Below are 21486 nucleotides of genomic sequence, written 5' to 3' on the forward strand. Positions count from 1 at the left end.
GGACGTCCAAAAGCAGTCCCTGGGGTGGGAAACAAACTTCCATCAGGCCAGCGGACTCACCACCGCGGCCTGCAGAATCCTTCTACCTAGGCTGGCGTCCGCCGAAGCGTAGGTGTGGACTCTGTAGAATTTCACAAACGTGTGAACCGATGACCATGTTGCAGCTTTGCAAAGCTGCAGCGCGGAAGCTCTGTGGCGTACCGTCCAGGAGGCACCCACCGCCCGAGTAGAGTGGGCCCTGACCCCCGGAGGGGCTCCGCGACGCTTAACTCGGTAGGCTTCCAAAATTGCCGATCTGATCCAGCGAGCAATAGTGGCCTTTGACGCCGGGAGACCTTTCCGCGCCCCATCTGGAATAATGAAAAGAGACTCTGTCTTTCGCAAGGAAGCCGTCCTAGACAGATAGACTCTTATTGTCCTAACCAGGTCCAGCTTGTTCAAAGACCGCTCTCGGGGATGAGTTGGACTCGGACAGAAGGACGGTAGCACGATATCCTCATTGAGGTCAAACGAGGACACCACCTTCGGAAGGAAGGAGGGCGGAGGCCGCAGAACTACCTTATCCTGGTGAAGCACCAGAAAGGGAGAGCGGCAAGAAAAAGCTGCCAATTCCGACACGCGCCGGACGGAGGTGATGGCCACCAGAAAGGCCACCTTCCAAGAAAGAAGAGAAAGGGAAACTTCCCTGAGAGGTTCAAAGGGAGAACCTTGCAGAACCTCAAGAACCAGATTAAGATCCCATGGATCCACGGGCGCCCTGTACGGCGGAACCGTGTGAGCCACGCCCTGAAGAAAGGTCTTGACTTGAGGACGGGAAGCCAACGTTCTCTGAAAGAAAATGGACAGCGCCAAAACTTGCCCCTTCAAGGAACTGAGGGCAAGCCCCGCTTCCAATCCTGCCTGGAGAAAGGCTAGGACTGAAGGGAGCGAAAACTACATGGGCGCGATGTCATTGGTCTCACACCAAGTGAAATAGGCCTTCCAAGTACGGTAGTAGATCTTGGAAGATGATGACATTCTGGCTCGGATCATGGTCTGAATTACTTGGTCGGCAAATCCAGCTTGTTTCAAAACCTCGGTCTCAACAGCCACGCCGTTAAATTGAGCGGCCGAGAATTGAGGTGGCAAATCGGACCTTGGGACAGCAGATCTGCTCTGTCCGGAAGCTTCCAGGGAGCGTCTGCGAGAAGATTGACAATGTCCGCGAACCAAGACATTCTGGGCCAATTCGGGGCGATGAGAATGACTGGAATTCCTTCTGCCTTGATCTTCCTCAACAGCTTGGGAAGAAGAGGCAGAGGAGGGAACAGGTAGGGAAGATCGAACTGCGACCAAGGAACGGCCAGGGCGTCGGCGCCAACTGCCAGAGGGTCCCGAGACCTGGACACGAATTGTGGGACTTTCCTGTTGAGGCGAGACGCCATGAGATCTACATCCGGGGTTCCCCACCGAAGGCCGAGCCGATGAAACACCTCCGGATGTAGGGACCACTCTCTCGCCGCGAGACCCTCGCGGCTGAGAAAATCGGCGGCCCAGTTGTCTACGCCGGGGATGTGGACCGCGTAAATTGCCGGAACGGAAATCTCCGCCCAAAGAAGAATTTTGGACACCTCCGCCAGGGCTGAGACACTCCGTGTTCCCCCTTGGCGGTAGACATATGCCACCGCTGTGGCATTGTCTGTCTGAACCCGAACAGGCAGTCCCTTGAGAAGCCTCTCCCAGTGAACGAGAGCCAGATGGATCGCTCGAATCTCTAGAACGTTGATCGGTAGTGCTGATTCCCGATCCGACCATCGACCCTGAACAGTGTGGTTGCGGAACACTGCACCCCAGCCAAGGAGACTGGCATCTGTGGTTACTATCTGCCAGTGAATGGGAAGGAAGGATCGACCCGATAGGATGAGAGGTGACGTCAACCACCAGTTGAGAGACCGCTTGATCCGGCATGAAAGATGGACAGGGCGATCCAGGTACAGAGGCGACCTGTTCCATCTCGACAGAATGGCCTGCTGGAGAGGTCTGGCGTGAAATTGGGCAAAGGGAACCGCCTCTATCGCCGCCACCATCTTTCCCAGGACCCTCATGGCTGTATGGAGGGACGGGGATCGTGTGATCTGCAGCGATCGTACCTCCTGCTGCAGGAAAAGGATCTTCTCTTGAGGGAGAAAGACCCTTGACCGACGAGTGTCGAACAGTAGGCCTAGAAAGACCAAACGTTGGGTAGGAACCAGACAGGACTTTCTCCTGTTGACGATCCACCCGAAATTGGAAAGAGTGTCCAGGACGATTAACAAACTTTGGTGAGCCTGTTGAAATGAGGGAGCTTTGATCAGAATATCGTCGAGGTACGGAAAAAGAGCGAGACCTCTGACTCTCAACAAAGCCATCAACGCAGCCATGATCTTCGTGAAGACTCTGGGAGCGGTGGCGAGACCGAAGGGCAGTGCGACGAATTGGTAATGGTGCTGCCGAATGGCAAAACGCAGAAACTTCTGATGTCCGGAGAAGATTGGAACATGTAAATAGGCATCTTGGATGTCTATTGAGCACATGAATTCCTGCTCCTCCATGGAAGCGATGACCGAGCGAAGCGACTCCATTCGGAAGTGGCGAAGGCGGACTCTCTTGTTGAGCAGCTTGAGATCCAAGATGGGACGAACTGCGCCGTCTTTTTTCGGCACTACAAACAGGTTCGAATAAAACCCTGTGAAGCGCTCCGATTCGGGAACGGGCACAATCACTCCAGAACTGAGAAGAGAGGCGATAGCCGTAGAGAACCCCGGGATCAAGGCTGGATCTTTTGGAGGCCGGGATTCGAAGAAAAGATCCCGTGGAAGAGAGACGAACTCTATCTTGTATCCTGAGGATACGACCTCCCTGACCCAAGCGTCCTCTACGGAGGCCAGCCAAACTTCTCTGAAGAAAAGAAGTCGACCTCCCAATTGGAAGGGCCCCTCGGGTGCCCGACGATAGTCATGCTGATGTAGATCTGGACGGTCTGCCCTGGGAAGAGTGGGATCGCCAGGAAGGAGTGGGTCTGAAAGAAACTTTCTTCCTATCCTGGCGTGCCTGCGGTCTCTGTTGATAGGAGGAGTTGTCCGCCGTATTGAAACGGCGGAAAGTCCGAAAGGGTCGAAACTGACGCCTTAGTGGAGGTCTGCGAGGCTTGGACTGAGGGAGGAGTGAACTCGTGCCTCCGGTGGCGTCCTTAATAATCTGGTCCAATTGGGACCCAAAAAGGCGCACCCCTTGAAAAGGCAGGTTAGTGAGGGACTTTTTAGAAGACAAGTCCGCTTGCCAGGCCTTTAGCCAAATAGTACGTCGAATTGCAACTACGTTGCTTGACGCCTGAACTGCGCAGGATGCTGCATCCAAGGAAGCGGAAAGAAGATAGTCCCCCGCATGGGAGATCTGATTGGCGAGATCGGTCAAACGCTCCGGTTGCACCTTATCTAGGATGCCCTGACGGAGGTCGTCTGCCCACATCGCTATGGCTTTTGCTGCCCAGGATGAAGCAAAGATTGGACATACCGCCGCTGAAGCCGCTTCGAAAGCAGACTTAGCCAGGGATTCTATAATCCTGTCATTAGAATCTTTTAGGGACGCCACGCCTGAAAGCGGGAGAACCGTGTTATTGGAAAGCCTGGACACGGGCGGATCCACCGAGGGAGAAGCAGACCAGTTGTCCGTGAGCTCCTTCGCAAACGGATAGAGTACGCCGAGACGCTTCCCTCTTTGAAAGCGTCTGGTCGGATCTTCTCTTTCCCTGGTAAAAATCTTTCCAAACTCGGAATGGAAAGGAAATACCCTGGAGGGAGTTTCTGCCCGTCTGAATGAAACCTCCTGATCTGAGGATTTCACAGGGGATTCAGCAATATCGAAGGTATGATGGATCACTGCAATGAGGTTCTGCACTGTGACCTTCATGTTCGCATCCTGGTCTGAATCCAGCTCTAAAATCCCCTCAGATGACCTGTCCGAAAACGCTTCACCTGACTTGGGAGAGGAGGCCCGAGAGGGAGGTTGCTGAGACGGGCTATGCGGTGAGATGGGGCTAGGAGAGGATTCCGGCTGGGGATGTCGCCTGGGTCGTTTGCGACTAACGCTGGCTGACTCAGATGGAATCTCTTGGGACCTGCTGGGCCCTGCCGAAGTGTCCAGGGGCAACTTATCCAGAACGGCAACTAGGGATTGAGACACCTTGGTGAGGTCTGCCACTGATTGAGATAGAGAGGAGGCCCAGCCAGGCATGGGGGGGTTCACTCTCACCTGGGGCCGTAGATGGCTCCTGGGCGGCGTCCGACTGAATTGGATTGCTACAATCCAGACAGAGGGGAGAGGACTGACCTGAGGTAAGTTTGCGATTGCACGAAGAACATGCAAAGAACTTGACTAGGGTGCAGGGGAGGGCCATAGAGCGGGTACGATCAGATTTCGAGTTAGACATAATGAAAACCTGAGGTAGTGCCGGAAGGTTGGGGGACAGAAGGCGGAGAAGGGTCAGTCTGCAGTGCAGAGCTACTCACGGACCGGTGTCCCCAAAGCACAGGCTGCTGGATATCCGGAGATGTGCGTCCGGCTGACAGGCTGTGAAGATGGTGCCTGCCTGTAGAGAAGCGAGCGTCCAGGAGAAGGGGAAGGGCGGAGCTCGCCGCGGGGTTACCCAATCGCTGCCCTCTGGCCATAACAGGCTGAGCAGGAGAAGGAAAGGCGGGGGGAGGGCCTGGGGAGAGCGGGAGAAAAGCCCGCTTAGAAGAAAGGGGCGGGGGGCGTGGCCGCGACGCTGCGGTAGGCCCGAACAGAAGCCGGGGCCTAAATTAGTTGCGGCGGCCGCCTGTCAGCAGGGGGTCGGCGCGGAGGTCGGGACAAGGACGCCGCCGCTGGAAGCCGCTTCCCAGCATGGAAGAAGGGGAGGGAGAGGCCCTGTGCTCTCTGTCCCCAGAAAGGGGGGAGGGAAGGGGAAGAGCGGAGAGCAGCAATATAAGGATGATGTGCCCGTAGGGTGGCTGCGGAGAACCGCAGCGCCCTCATCCCTGTGCCAATGAAGAGGACCCCCTGTCCGTCGGGAATGGGCAGCCAGGTAAAATAAAAAAGGCCATACTCACCCATCCCCGATCCATTACCTGGATTGAAGAGCTCCTGTGTCTCCTCCAACCGACAGGCTCTGGTAGGCGAGTGGGTGGGAGACTGGCGACAAGGACCCCTGGAGTCGCTGGCACGTCTTGGTGTCGGCGTCCGTCTGGGCTGCTGGTCCTGTCGCGGAGAACTGCAAGGATACGGGGTGGCAATACACGCCGTACTCGCAGACTCCATGTGGGAGTACAGATGTGACTGTTCACTCTTTATCCCTCCGTAGAACCTGTAAAGGAATGACGCACGACGAGGTAGATAAGGGTCTAATGAAAGACCCGTGTCCACCTCCTACTGACACTAAGCTAAACTGAGGAAATCCCTGCCGGTCGGTGGGGTGTACACTGCGGAGGAGGAGCTAACCTTTTTTTGCATAGTGTCAGCCTCCTAGTGGCGGCAGCATACACCCATGGTTTCTGTGTCCCCCAATAAGGCGAACGAGAAAGTGGTTTGCACACATATAGATATAATTAGCAGGTTTACTGCAGACTATAATCCAATCTATATTCTGTATTGTAGAAGCACAGATCCCAACATATCCTGACACGGTGTGTGACCCCACAACTGATAATCAGGAAAGAGAAACAGCCACATATAACAGATATGAGGAATGCTGCATATTGCTGCCACAAGAATGATGGTACTCATCTGGTTAACTGCCACCAGCCATAGAGAATTATAAGCCTCGACGTGTTTCACCCATTAGGGCTCATCAGGAGGCCTGATACATATAACAAAGACTTGTGTCCTGATTCTGGTGTGATGTGACCAACACAATGTCAGATCTGCCTCGTTTTAAATATGGCTCCCAGATCTCTGTAAACCCCCATCCCCCTGCTTATCCCAGAAGTCATCACTTCCAGAAGACTAGTACTGTGTTGTTCATTCATTCTTATCAGCTTCCAGGTGTGAAAGCAATTCAGTCTCACCAGTGAGTCACTTAATACGCATGCCTGAAGCGTAAAGGTACTGTCACACTTAGCGATGTACCAGCGATCCCGACCAGCGATATGACGCGGTCAGGATCGCTGGTACATCGCTAAGTGGTCGCTAGTGAGCTGCCACATAGGCAGATCTCACTAGCGACATCGCTGGGGACGGGGATCGCTACTTACCTGTCACACCAGGCGATCCTGCGTCCTCCCGCCCGGCTCCACGCGTCGCTCGTCCTCACAGCAGGAAGCGCCACAGGAAGCTGACGACGAGAAACAGTCCTGAACGTTCTCGCGCGATCAGCGATAAGCAGCGGGGGAGCCGGTCGCTGGTAAGTATCAGACACAGAGATATCGCTAGCAATATCGCTATAACGTCACTAGTTATAGCGATATTGCTAGCGATATCTCTTAGTGTGACAGGCCCTTAAAGCTACCATCACACTTAAGGGAATGTCACACTAAAGACCCTTTTACATTTAGCGATGCACCAGCGATCCGACCCGGTCAGGATCGCTGGTGCATCACTAAATGATCGCTAGTGAGCTTCCACACAGGAAGATCTCACAGCGATGCAGCAGCGACGCAGCGCACGATACTCACCTTTCACGCACAGCGATCCTGAAATCCTCCCGCCCACCTCCACGCGTCGCTCGTCTCACACAGCAGGAAGCCCAGCAGGAAGCAGACAACGAGAAATGGAGCCGCGCGATCAGCGATAGCCAGTGGGGGAGCCGGTCGGAGGTAAGTATCACACATAGCGATATCGCTATAACGTCACAAAATCGGTGACGTTTTAGCGATATTGCTAGCGATATCGCTATGTGTAAAACCCCCTTAAGAGATATCGCTAGCAATATCGCTATAACTTGTGACGTTATAGCGATATTGCTAGTGATATGGCTATGTCTGATACTTACCTACAACCCGCTCCCCCGCTGCTTATCGCTGATAGTGCGATAACAAGCTGGACTGTTTCTCGTCGTCAGCTTCCTGCTGTGACGATGAGCGACGCGTGGAGCCGGGCGGGAGGACGCAGGATCGCCTAGTGTGACAGGTAAGTAGCGACCCCTGTCCCCAGCGATGTCGCTAGTGAGATCTGCCTGTGTGGCAGCTCACTAGCGAACACTTAGCGATGTACCAGCGATCCTGACCGCGTCATATCGCTGGTCAGGATCGCTGGTACATCGCTAAGTGTGACAGTACCTTTAGCGATGCACCAGCGATCCCGACCAGCGATATGACGTTGTCAGGATCACTGGTGCATCGCTAAGTGATCGCTAGTGAGCTGCCACACAGGCAGTTCTCACCAGCGACATAGCAGCGGTCGGCGGTCGCTACTTACCTGTCAGACAAGGCGATGAAGACGCCCTCCCGCCCGCGTCCACGCGTCGCTCGTCTCCACAGCAGGAAGCTGACGACGAGAAGCGGCCCAGGACGTTCTCGCGCGATCAGCAATAACCAGCGGGGGAGCTAGTTGGAGGAAAGTATCAGACATAGTGATATCGCTAGCAATATCGCTGCTGCGTCACAAAACCAGTGACAATATAGCGATATTGCTATCGATATCGCTTAGTGTGACGGGGCCTTAACACAAGTGATCAACCTTCACTATGCTGAAAGGGGAATAGCTCACATGTAGAGCTTGCCTCCTATGATGGAAGACGATACTTTAACAGATAAGAAAAGCCCAGTTCTAATGCACATATTAAGATTTACAACTCAGTGAACTATTATTATGATAGGGGATTAATGGAATATATATCAACCACTCATTTAGGATCATAGGCGTTACCAATATTGAAGTATATACATATATCTTTAAAGGGGTGCTCATAGCAATACTCAGATTAAAATTAAAATCCCCCCACATTTTCAGGTTCACAACTCAGCGAACTATTGCTATAACAGGGGATTATTAAATTGTATCCCCCCACTCACATTTTCAATCAAATGAGTCATCAATATTGAATATTTAATATATATGTATATCTTATGAGGGGGAGTAAAAACACATATTTAGATGAAGTGCTCTTAGCAATACCAAAAACCTCAGATTAGATAACACCCCCTGCATTGATTAATCTTTGGAAAAAACGAGGAGACCACAATATCCAAAATCATTTACAGTAATATGTAAATTTCATATCTTGAAATTTTGTACAAAAATTGAAATACTAACTTCCAGTTAAAGGGTCCCTATTGTTAAGGATTCTATTTAGACCTATAGAAAACATGCAAAGGACAATTGCTCATTTATACCTTTGGGCTCTAAAGATTCCATCCTAAATATCCACTCACATTCTCGTCTCAAGAAGGCCTTATTTATGTTGCCACCTCTTGGGTTGATGTTAACTACCGTAAATTTTACTTCATCCAGGTTTCCTTTATGGTATGCCTGCATATGTTTCGCCAAGGGGGTATCCCTGTTGTTCCTTATGTCACCCATGTGTTCCCCGACTCTCCGCCTCAACTCTCTTTTGGTTTTACCAACGTAATCTCTAGGGCATGTGCATGTAGCCATATACACCACCCCTGTTGTCTTACAATTAGAGAAATCACGTCGGTAAAAAACTTCACCTGTGGCTGAACTCCTAAAGGATTTGCCCGGTTGCATCCATCTACATATGCTGCAGTCACCGCATTTGTAGAAGCTACAAGGTCTTCTATTGAGCCAGGTCCCTTTAGTTGATGGTTTCTTATACTATGTTCCAGTAGATCTTTCAGGGACTTCCCTTTTCTAAAGGTGATATTGGGACGTTCGCCAATTATTTCCTTTAGATCTGGGTCCAATTTAAGGATGTCCCAATGTTTATTAAGGATTTTTCTGACAGCCTGATGTTGTTGGTCAAAAGTCCCAATAATCCTTATCACCTCTGGTGCATCCTTGTTATCGCGCTTTTGGAAAATCTGTTGTCTATTGCCCTTCTTGACGAAATCAAATGCAGTATCAATGACATGTCTCGGGTAACCTTTTTCTTTAAATCTGTTATGCATATCCCTCGCATGGCTGTAAAAAATGTCATCTCGCGAACAGTTCCTCCTAAGGGTACCGTTACACTAAGCGATGCACCAGCGATCCCGACAACGATATGGATCGCTAGTGCATCGCTAAGTGGTCGCTAGTGAGCTGCCACACAGGCAGATCTCACCAGCGACATAGCAGCGGTCGGGGGTCGCTACTTACCTGTCAGACGCGGCGATTCTGACATCCTCCACCCGCGTCCACTTGTCGCTCGTCGGCGCCACAGGAAGCGCCAGACGAGAAATGGTCCAGGACGTTCTCGCGCGATCAGCGACAGACAGCGGGGGAGCCGGTCGGAGGTATCACATGTAGCGATATTGCTAGCAATATCGCTGCTACGTCACAAAACCAGTGACGTTACAGCGATATTGCTAGCGATATCGCTATGTGTAACGGGCCCTTAAGTCTAAGGAACTGACCCCTTAGGAATCCCTCTTTTGAGGGCGACAGGATAGTGGCTTTGCCAATGCAGAAGGCTGTTTGTGCTAGTCGGTTTACGAAAGATACTAGTGGATATGGCCCCATGTGGTTCTTTGCTTATTTTTAAATCTAGGAATGCTATTTCATCCCTATAAGGCTATGTGCACATGTATGCAGAAAATTTGTGAAAACCGGACTCCTTCCCAGAAAACGCGCGTTTTCCATTCACCCATGACAGCACCACCTGAGAGAGAGGGATCCGCCCCGCCAGGACAGGAACCTACTGAGACATAAGGGGCGGCACCTCTCCCCCGCTCCAGTTGGGTTCCTGTCCTGGAAGGAACCCCACTGTCGGCGGTGCCTGTCAAGGGCGAAGAAAAGAAAAGGAACCCAGCCCCGTCCCGGCGCGGGAAGAATAGGTGTCTCACCTGTAGCGTCGGCCGTCGGGTGCTGGACGCGCAGTCCCTGGGCCCTCCGGGGTTCCGGGTTCGTGCGGGCGCTGGTGGGATCCCCGGGGTCTGCGGGAAGCCCCCACCGCGCCGCCCTCCCCTCGCGCACGCCGCATCTCGATCCCCATGGCAGGGGAGAGACGCTGGCTTCTTCTGGCCGCTGACGTCAGCGGCGCGTTGCATGCTGGGTGCGCCGGCTGACGTCAGAAAAAGGCGACGGTATAATGGCGCCGGGTGTGATGCCGGCCGGCTTTCTGAAGCGGTCGGCCGGCGGTCACAGGGGGGAGGGGAGAGACACGCTCACCTGAGTGGAGGTGCGTCATTTAAAAAGAGGAGGCAGCAGCAAACGGGCAGTGCAACATGGAGTCAGAGCAGGAACGTTCAGCGTCCCTGCCTCCCTCTCAGCCCTCTGGCAGAAAGCATGGAAGCCATTCAAGCAGCAGTCGCCCCAGCTGCAGATCCAAAGAGCGCAGGTCACGTGCTCCGACGCAGCCTCCGAGTCCGGTACCCTTGATTTCGGGTGGTGAGTGATCTTCGTGAATGTTAGCATCATGTTAATAGGGGCTTCTGTTGTATGCTTCACACTGTAGGAAAGGCCCAGAAAAGCGGGAAGCAAGAAGAACAATAGCAAGAGATTGGCAAAAAGATCTCTGTGCTTCGTGCATTCAGCGGACTATGGCGGAGGAAGCGCCTAGTTTCGCAGCCAATCTGATATCTGCCCTAAGGTCAGAAATGGAAGGCTCAATTAAGTCCCTATTGAAAAAAGGGAAAAAAAGCAGGAAGGATCCCCCTAGTTCCCCCTCGGATTCCGCGTCAATGTCATCTCAGGCGGAAAAATCCTCCTCCTCAGACAGTGACATGGGGGGTAAACCATGTTTCCCCGTAGAAGACACAGACGCCCTCCTAAAGGCCATTAGAACTACAATGGGCCTACAGGAAGAAAAGGCGGCTAAAACCCTAGAGGACGTCATGTTTGGGGGGCTTCAGGAGAGGAAAAAACGAACCTTTCCAGTAAACGAGAAAATCCAGGCACTTATTGAGAAAGAGTAGAAAAAGCCTGAAAAATCGGGGGCCCTTCCATCCACCTCCAAGAGACGATATCCCTTTGATCATAAGGATGAGGAGATATGGGACAAAACCCCCAAAATAGATGCAGCAGTGTCCAGGTCCTCCAAAAGGTCGGCCCTGCCCCTGGAAGACGCAGGGGTTCTTAGAGACCCGCTAGACAAGAAAGCGGACTCATATTTGAGGCACGCATGGGAAGCGACAGCAGGACGACTAAAACCGGCGATAGCGGACTCTTGCACGGCACGCTCCCTCATGATCTGGCAGCAGCAGTTAAAAGAAAAGCTGGCTTCAAGGGTCCCAAGAGAGAAAATCTTATCGGAGATGTATCTCTTGCACGGGGCAGCAGCTTTTTTGGCTGATACCTCGGCGGACTCTATGCGGATGACAGCCAGGGCAGCGTCACTATCAAATGCTGCTAGACGCGCATTATGGCTTAAGGGCTGTCCGGGTGACCTTCAGTCCAAGGCCAAATTATGCTCTCTCCCCTGCGATGGTCGATTCTTGTTCGGCAAGAACTTGGACGATATTCTGGAGAAAGCAGGTGATAAGAAAAAAAAGGCTTCCCCAGATTCCCTATGGATCAGAGGAGACAGCCCTTTAGGAGGGGGAGATTCAATAGGGGGCGTCCTCCCGCTGACAGGAGAAGATGGGAGGATAAGAGAAAAAAAGAATCGGGGTTTATGTTTGGTGGAGGCACCTCCACCTCAAAGAAGTCGCCAGAGTGACGCCAGTATTCCAGTGGGGGGGGGGGGGGGGGGGAGATTGGCATTCTTTTTCCAGGCTTGGGACCAATGCCTGGATCCTGACCATCCTAACAGAAGGCCTGAAAATTCCCTTTATTCGTCAGCCAAAACCCGTGGTCGTCATCACACTCATCCGGAAGTTGACCGAAGAGAAGGTGGCCTTAGAAACAGAGATCCTGAGCCTGATAGACAAGCGGGTACTCTCCGAGGTACCACGCATACAGGAAGGAAAGGGGTTCTATTCACCCCTTTTTCTGATAAAAAAAAACCAGATCAAACATTCAGGACAATCAAATCTAAAACGGCTCAATCTATGGATAAGGAACCCGACCTTCAAGATGGAATCAGTAACTACGGCGGTGAAGCTGCTACACCAAGATTGCTTCATGGCCGTAGTCGATTGAAAGGATGCGTATTATCACATCCCTATCCATCCAGATTACCAGAAATACTTGAGGGTAGCACTTTATATTCAAGGCATACTAAGGCACTTTCAGTTCAGGGCTCTTCCGTTTGGCATATCTATAGCCCCGAGAGTTTTCACCAAGGTCATAGTGGAAGTGACAGCCTTTCTCCGGATTCACAATATGGTCATAACACCATACCTGGACGATTTTCTTATAGTGGGCAGCTCAGAGGACCACTGTACAGCGCAGTTGACCCGGGTGATCCACACCTTGCAGGAATTAGGGTGGATAGGCAATTTAAAAAAATCAAAGTTGCAACCCCTAAAAAAACAGACCTTCCTAGGATTTATACTAGACTCAGAAAGGCAAGAGTGACTGCTCCCAGAGTCCAAAATAGAAAAGGTGCAAAATCTGGCCTTGACAGGCCGAAACCAACCACGTATGACATTAAGAGCAATGTCCCTGCTAGGTACCCTAACATCCTGTATTCCGGCGGTCAGGTGGGCTCAGTTTCACACCCGGCAACTCCAAGGGGAGATACTAACAGCACAAAGATCGCTAAGAGGGCGTTTAGAAGGAAAGCTGGAGCTTTCCTTAAAAACCAGAGACTCTCTCAACTGGTGGCTGGACGAGACAAATCTGACCTTGGGAATACCGTGGGACAGACAGACGTCAGATATAATCTTAACAGATGCAAGCTCCTCGGGGTGGGGGGGGCACACCTAAGGGGCATCATAGGTCAAGGTTCCTGGACGCGTTAAGAAAGGGAAGCATCCTCCAACCTGAGAGAACTGTGGGCAGTGAGCAAGGCTTTAAGTCACTTCATTCCGCTACTCCAGGGTCGAAATGTACGCATCATGTCAGACAACAAGGTAGCAGTGGCATACATCAACCACCAAGGAGGGACAAGATCATACTCCTTAATGGAAGCGGCAACAGACATTCTGAGCAGAGCCGAGGAAGACCTACACTCCTTGACAGCCTTACATATAAAAGGGGCAGAAAACAGAGGCAGATTTCCTGAGTCGTAATACCCTGAAGCAGGGGGAATGGGCGCTAAACCGGTCCATTTTTCAAAAAATAATTGGGGAAAACCGGTGATAGACCTCTTTGCCAACAAGCACAACAGGCAAACAGAAAGGTTCTGCTCTCTAAACCCGAGAGAAAAACCATGGGCAGTGGACTCGTTGCACATCCAGTGGAACTTCAGGCTGGCTTATGCGTTCCCCCCCAGTGGCTCTGATCCCAACAGTTGTCAGAAAAATCAGAAACGATCAAGCCAGGGTGATTCTAATAGCTCCATTTTGGCCAAAAAGGCCCTGGTTTGCTCTGCTACGAAGGATGTCCTTCTCCAATCCATGGGTTCTGCCAGAAATCCCGGACCTACTAGCTCAGGGCCAATATTCCATGCTCAGGTCAAAGGATTCCATCTGATGGCGTGGAATTTGAAAGGTCGCTTTTAACGGATAGAGGGTTCTCCCCCGGGTTGGTGGCCACCCTGCTAAAGAGTAGGAAACCAGTGACGACTAACATCTACGGCAGAACATGGAATAATTCCTGCAGTTCTTAGGTAGGCCGTTAGGAAAAGAACCCCCGATTAATGCCATCCTGGAGTTCTTACAATCGGGGTTGCAGATGGGGTTAGCAGTGAACACACTTAAAGTTCAGGTGTCTGCACTAGGGGCGCTCTACAACTGCAAATTGGCATCAAATAAGGTGGGTAGCCAGATTTATTAAATCCTGCCATAGAGCTAGGCCTATCCCAATACCCCGGATAGCCCCCTGGGATTTAAACCTGGTGCTAGAAGCCCTTACAAAAGATCCGTATGAGCCATTACATCAGCTACCCCTAAAGTTTCTGACCCTAAAAACAATCCTGTTAGTAGCCCTTACGTCAGCCCGCAGGATAAGCGACTTACAGGCTCTCAGTAAATCCACCTTATACGCAAGTCTTTCAGGATAGGGTAGTGTTAAGAACAGACCGCGCTTATCTGCCCAAAGTAGCATCAGATTTCCATCGGGGCCAGGAAATTGTCCTTCCATCTTTCTGCGAGAACCCAAAAAATCTGGGGGAGGAACAATTCCATAGTCTGGATGTTGAGAGCTCTCGTAGAATACAGATCTGTCACTAGCCAGTGGAGGAGGTCCCAGTCCCTATTCGTAGCTTTTCAGGGTGCCAGGAAAGGCTATGGGGTTTCAAAAGGGACTATTGCAAGATGGATTAGGGAGGCCATTAGTGTAGCCTACACAGCTAGTGGTATCCCGATTCCTGACGGCATCAAGGCTCATTCCACCAGAGCCGTGGCGACCTCCTGGGCTGAAAAAGCAGAGGTATCGATTGAACAGATTTGTAAGGCCGCTACCTGGGCCTCACCTTCAACCTTCTTTAAGCACTATAGGATAAATCTATCCTCCTCGGCTGACAACCTTTGGTAGAAGGGTGCTGCAAGCGGTGGTCCCTCCCTAAGGTGTTTCGAAGTCTCCAAAAATCTCTCAGGTGGTGCTGTCATGGGTGAAGGGAAAACCACCACGGTTACTTACTGGTAGCCGGTTTTTCCGGAACCCTTGACAGCACCCGTATATTCCCCCCCTTTTTCACCATATGGGTGTGCACAATTAGTAGGGTGTTTTTTGAGTGTTGTGGTGTTGGATTAAACATGTAACTAACCAGGAAGTCCTCTCAGTGCTCTGTAACCCAACTGAAGCGGGGGAGAGGTGCCGCCCCTTATGTCTCAGTAGGTTCCTGTCCTGGCGGGGCGGATCCCTCTCTCTCAGGTGGTGCTGTCATGGGTTCCGGAAAAACCAGCTACCGGTAAGTAACCATGGTGGTTTTTGCCACGATTTTTTCCGGAGCATTCCCAGACACATAGAAAATAGCCAGAAATGCGGAATTTATCGTAAAATTAATGAGCATGCTGCGTTTTTTACTGCGAAGCGTTTTTTTCGCGGTAAAAAACGCATCAATATGCACAAAAAGTGCAAAATGCATTAAAATGAATGGGAAGCTTCTTTTAGGCTTTTTTGAGCGGATTTTTTGGTAAATCAGCGGGAAAAACGTGAAAAAAAAAAACGCTGTGTGTGAACACAGCCTAAATCTCTGAGGTAAAGCCCATACCAATTTTATTGCTATTCAGTTCTTTAATGAACTCATTAAATTGGTCTTTACTACCCGTCCAGATGACGAAGACATCGTCTATAAATCTGTACCACAAGGAAATTAGATCTTGCCACCATCTAGATTCATCACCAAACACTATTGTCTCCTCCCACCAGCCCAGGAACAAATTTGCATACGATGGGGCACAGGGACTCCCCATCGCAGTGCCCCTGAGCTGGTGGTAGTGCTTGTTGTCAAAGGTGAAGGAATTGTGAGTGAGCATAAACCTCAAAAGAGAGACCACAAAGTCACTATGTTCTCTACATGCCACCGATCTTTGATTCAGGAAGTATTTAATACCTTCAAACCCTGCTTCATGTGGTATGTTACTGTACAGGGCCTCTACGTCAATTGACGCTAACCAGGTACCCTCCTCCAATTGAATCCCCTCCAATTTTTACAATAGATCTGCTGTGTCTCTCAGGTACGATGGAATAGACACCACAAATGGGCGCAAAATTTGATCTACATATATGCCACAATTCTGTTGTCAAAGAGTCTGACCCTGAAACGATCGGTCTTCCCTTAAGGGGATGTAATCCCTTATGCACTTTGGGTAATGTGTAAAATGTAGCCAGAAGAGGAAACTTTGGTAAGAGGAACTCAAACTCACTTTTGGAAATCAATTTGTTAGATAAAGCCTCATCCAACAACCCTTTAAATTCAGATTTGTAGGTCACTGATGGATTTGTGTTCAGGACCTCATATACACCATCATCAAGAATGGTTTTACACATATTACAGTAGTCAATGTGATTCATGATCACCAAATTGCCTCCTTTGTTGGGGGATTTTATGACAAATTGGTCATTTTTTCGGAGTTCATCAAGGGCTCTCCGTTCCCCCTCTGTCAGATTATCTTCAGAGTCCCATTCAAAAGTTTTAATCTTTTTCAGATCTCTTTCCACCAATAGGGAGAATACATCAATATTTCTGGTGTCCCCCTGTGGTGGCATTTTTTCACTCATTTTTTAGATCTGTGAATGGACCTTTTCATTCTACAGGGGTTGCATCATTTTCACGGAGAAGACCCACAAGTGCCTGATACCCTAACAAATCCTCATCACTTAGGCCTTGTCGAAGACTCTTCACGGCTGTTCTGTGTAAAAAACTTTTTCTACTAGAGCTTTCTGCAGAACAAATTGAGGTCCTTTACCCACTCAAAACAATTATACTTGTTGGTCTGAAGACCACAGATCTGCAGCAGTTAACTTTCTATGCTTTTATACTGTTCTATGTTCGCTATGTTATCAGGTTAGCATAACTACGTTAATTCTTTTACTTGGATAAGATCCATTTTGCGTTGTTTTTGCTCCTATGTTCTTCAATAATCATAAGTCAGGCAGGCAGCAAATTAAAAATGTTGCTCCGGTAAAAAAAAAAAAAATCTATCCACAGAATAGGTGATAACTTAGTGATCGCTGAGGGGGCAGACTGCGGTGACTCACACAGATCTGCAGATAGCCCCCCGACGAAGCCCAGTGCGAAACGTGCGTTGGGGCTTGGGACCTGACATGCAGCAGATGTACGCCCCACATGGGTAAGCATGGTCACCTCGGTATCCTCTCCCCTTACTTTTTTGCACAAAGCATTTTACTTTTTGATTCCTATATGGCTTCTTATGCTTCATGAGATGGATTTTATCCCAGTAATTCAAGTGATAGTTGTATAAGCATTATGGCGCAACTTTTTTGCGTTTGCCATATTTGTGTGGGGACTAGTTTAATCTCGTTTGTGTACCAGTGCATTTGACTCTATATATGCAGCTGTCTTTTCCCTTTTCTGTGTCATTTCCGGCACCTGACCATATTGTTGTATTTTTAATACATTGTATTTTTCATGTATTTGTATCAATAAAGATTACATTTTTTTTCACTATAATTTCTATGCTTGGATCTAATATTTTGGGCTTTATACTCCAGATTTTCTATGTAGGTTATATAGATCTGCAGATGGGGAATTTTTTTTAATTTTTATCTCAGACAGGAACTTTTTTTTTTTTTAACTGGGATAAGAGTGACAGGTCTGACAGCAGAGAACATTGCTTGGCAGCCCTACTGGAAATGAATGGAGAGCTTAAGGAGCATGCACACTGCTGCTCTATTCTACAAGTGCCTTTTTCTGATGATCGGTGTGGGTCCCAGTGGTCTGACCCCACTGATCAATAAGTTATCATCTATCCAGTTAAAACGACTTAAGCTTGAATTTCTTATAGAGCTGCTTTGCATCTTCAATTGATGCTTTATGATACCTTATTTGTGGCTGCACTAGTCACATATAAAACAGGGCAGCACGGTGGCTCAGTGGTTAGCACTGTTGCCTTGCAGCGCTGGGGTCCTGGGCTCAAATCTCACCAAGGACACCATATGCAAGGAGCTATATTCTCCCAGTGATTGGGCAAGTTTCCTCCAGGTAATCCAGTCTCCTCCCACACTCCAAAGACATACCGATAGGGAATTTAGATTGTGAGCCCCATCGGGGACAGTGCCGATAAGGTCTGTAAAAGCGCTGTGGAATTAATGGCTCTATATAAGTGAGCAAAATAAATAGAAAAGAGGTCACGTACTTCATTCTCGTACTGGATCTCCAGCATGGCTCGGGAGCTTCCTAGATCCTGCATCACAGATTCCGCTTGCTTCAGAAGCTCATCTCTATTCACAGTGCGCTAGAAGAGAAATGACAGGAGTGCTGTGTTCAGCCAGCTGGAGAATCGCACAATAACCGTGCTCATGTTCTCCCTACAGCAGTGGTTGGGAAACTTCAAAAGGACATTTCTAGCAAGACATTAGTTAGTAGTAATACAACCAAGTTCTAAAAATTAACCAGCGGGAGACTGGAGTGGTGTGATCTGTTTCTTTTACTGGAGTAAGTGCAATAGCCCGATCTCCAAACCTTACTTTTTTCCTGTCCAGTCTAGGGGCCACTCTGCTGTCCTGAGAATCTGATTGGTTGATTTCGGGGTTAGTGTCAAGCAGCCTCTGCATGGCCCGATCTCGGTCAAATGCAGTCACGTAGAACAACATTTGTCGTGTGTCAAACGGAAAGAAGAATGGGCTGAAAAGAAAATGAACATTTAAAAATCATGGCCGCAAACAAAACTCCAAAACTGAACTTATTGGCAGCAAAGAAGTGACTTTGTACAAAGCATCAATGAACAAACCAAATATGTGCATCCTAAGATATACCAGGAACATCAATAAAATTTTGGAAATAGGACTCATCATGAGAGTATAGAAAGAAAAAGATGGATTTTTGGTTCTTACCGTAAAATCTCTTTCTTGGAGCCTTCATTGGGGGACACAGATTACCATGGGTGTATGCTGCTGCTGCTAGGAGGCTGACACTATGCAAACCAAGAAAATTAGCTCCTCCCCGGCAGTATACACCCACCGACAGGCACCAAGCACCTCAGTTGGTGAGAAAGCAGTAGGAGAAGCAACGAGAAAACTCTAAACATAAGTACCAACCCAACAAGGGACTCTAAGACCCAACACGGTACAACTTAAACAGGAAAGGTGCTGTGTCCCCCAATGAAGGCTCCAAGAAAGATTTTACGGTAAGAACCAAAAATCCATCTTTCTTTATCGCCTTATTGGGGGACACAAATTACCATGGGACGTTCCAAAGCAGTCCCAAGGGCGGGAACAGCAATAAGGAACGAAAGAACCGGAAAGGCTTAGGTCGGCCGGTGAGCCACCGCCGCCTGCAGAACCTTCCTACCAACAACTGCACCAGACGAGGCCTGGGTATGAACCCTGTAGAACCTCGCAAAGGTGTGCAAGGATGACCAGGTTGCAGCCCTGCAAATTTGCAAGGCGGAAGCCTGGTGAGGAACTGCCCACGAAGCCGCCACAGCCCGGGTGGAGTGAGCTCTTACTCCCGGAGGGGGCCGTTTTTCCTGAAGTCGGTACGCTTCCAGAATAGTAGAACGAATCCAGCGAGCGATCATGGATTTGGATGCCGGAAGCCCTTTCCGGCGACCTTCAGAGATGACCAGCAAGGAATCGGACTGACGAAAAGAGGAGGTCCTGGCGAGATAGACATGCAGGGCTCTAACTACGTCCAGTTTGTGGAGAGACTTCTCAAGAGGGTGAGAAGGAGCAGGACAAAAAGATGGGAGAACGATAACCTCATTGATGTGGAAAGAGGATACCACCTTTGGAAGAAAAGAAAGAACGGGCCTGAGGACAACCTTATCCTGATGGAGAATCAGGTAAGGGGAACAACATGACAAGGCCGCCAACTCAAAAACGTAATGTAATGGCAATCGAAAAGGTTACCTTCCACGAGAGAAGGGACAAAGGAATGTCCTGGATAGGCTCGAACGGCGCCGTCTGGAGAGCTCTAAGGACGAGATTGAGATCCCTCGGGTCTATCGGCGAATGATGACGAGGAGCCACATGGGCGACCCCTTGGAGAAAGGTTTTGACCTGCGGTAAGGAAGCGAGCTCTCTTTGGAAGATTGAAAGAGCGGAGACCTGGCCCTTGAGGGTACTGAGGGACAGCCCCGCATCTAAGCCAGACTGGAGAAAACCAAGTATAGATGGAATGGAGAAGGACATTGTAAAGACTTTTTTATCATGGCACCAACGGAAAAAAGCCTTCCAGTACCTATGGTAAATGCGGGAAGAGGCTGGTTTTCTGGCTCTGATCATAGTCTGAATCACCTGGTTGGACAAACCTGATTCTCTCAGGATCACGGCCTCAATGGCCATGCCGTTAAACTCAAGAGACTGAGAATTCTCGTGGTAAAGGGGGCCTTGCGAGAGAAGATCTGTACGGACTGGAAGTTTCCAGGGAACGACCGCGAGCATGTTCACCAGTTCCGCGTACCAAGGTCGTCTTGGCAAATCTGGAGCTACTAGAATCACTGGTACGCCTTCTGATTTTATCTTTTTGACCACTCGTGGGATCAAGGCCAGAGGCGGGAACAGATAAGGAAGTTGGAACTGGGATCATGGAATTACTAGAGCGTCGCATGCGACGGCTAGAGGGTCCCTGGACCTGGCTGCGAAACGCGGAACTTTGTGGTTCATCCGAGATGCCATGAGATCGACGTCTGGGGTGCCTCAACGGTGGCATATCTGATTGAAGACTGTGGGGTGAAGGGACCATTCGCCTGACGCTAGGCCTTGACGACTCAAAGTCGGCTGCCAAATTTTCCACCCCTGGAATGTGAACGGCGGAGATTGCCGGAACGCAACGTTCTGCCCAGCGGAGTATCTTGGCCACTTCTGACATTACTTGCTTGCTGCGCGTGCCCCCTTGGTGGTTTATGTACGCCACAGCCGTGGCGTTGTCCGACTGAATACGGACCGGCTTGCCAGAGAGGAGAGGCTGCCAGTGAAGAAGGGCCAGGAAGATTGCTCTGATCTCCAGAAGATTGAAAGAGAGAAGAGCTTCCTGTGGATTCCAGCGTCCTTGGGCCGCTTTCTGAGGGAACACGGCTCCCCATCCTAGAAGGCTGGCATCGGTGGTGATGACTTGCCACTGAGGCGGAAGGAAGGACCTCCCTTGGAGAACTGACGCTGGCAGTGACCACCAATTGAGGGATTGCCTCACTCTGATAGGGAGGAGAATGGGACGGTCCAAGGACATCGTGGTCTTGTCCCAGGCTGAAAGCAGAGACAGCTGGAGGGGGCGAAGATGAAATTGTGCAAAGGGCACTGCTTCCATGGAAACCACCATCTTCCCCAAAACCTTCATGCAGAACCGAATGGGAATGGGAGTTGGCCGTTTGAGAATTCTGATGCCCTTGGAAAGAGCCGCAAATTTTTCACTCGGAAGAAAAACCCGGGCTAGATTCGTGTCGAATTCCATGCCCAGAAAGGTCAGACGCTGAGTGGGGATCAGAATGGACTTCTCCTTGTTGACTAGCCAACCGAGGCGGCAGAGAGTGTCCAGGGTTATCTGAAGACACTGAAGGCAGTCCTGACGGGACGAGCCCTTGATCAAAAGATCGTCCAGATAAGGGATTATGAGGATCCCTCTGGAGCGAAGGATGGCCATGACGGTCGCCATCACTTTCGTGAAAACGGGGAGCGGAAGATAGTCTGAAGGGAAGAGCCGTGAACTGATAGTGATCTCCCTGAATCGCAAATCGAAGATATTTCTGATGTTGCACACAAACCGGAATGTGCAGATAGGTGTCCCGT

The 21486-nt window shown here is 50.1% G+C and overlaps 1 protein-coding gene across 1 annotated transcript in view; it reads right to left on the reverse strand.

Moving 5' to 3' along the window:
• TRIP12 (thyroid hormone receptor interactor 12) overlaps window positions 1-21486 on the reverse strand; it is a gene marked incomplete at its 5' end in the record, with an annotated part of 95921 nt that overhangs the window by 16050 nt on the left and 58385 nt on the right. Inside the window, 2 exons of the mRNA XM_073565170.1 lie at window positions 17898-17996; window positions 18229-18385. Coding sequence (XP_073421271.1) covers window positions 17898-17996; window positions 18229-18385 — 256 coding nt within the window. The remainder of the gene's footprint in view (window positions 1-17897; window positions 17997-18228; window positions 18386-21486) is intronic.

This window comes from Dendrobates tinctorius, unplaced genomic scaffold, assembly GCF_039654945.1.
Source record: "Dendrobates tinctorius isolate UK_male_01 unplaced genomic scaffold, ASM3965494v1 ptg000572l, whole genome shotgun sequence".
NCBI classification, from domain to species: Eukaryota; Metazoa; Chordata; class Amphibia; order Anura; family Dendrobatidae; genus Dendrobates; species Dendrobates tinctorius.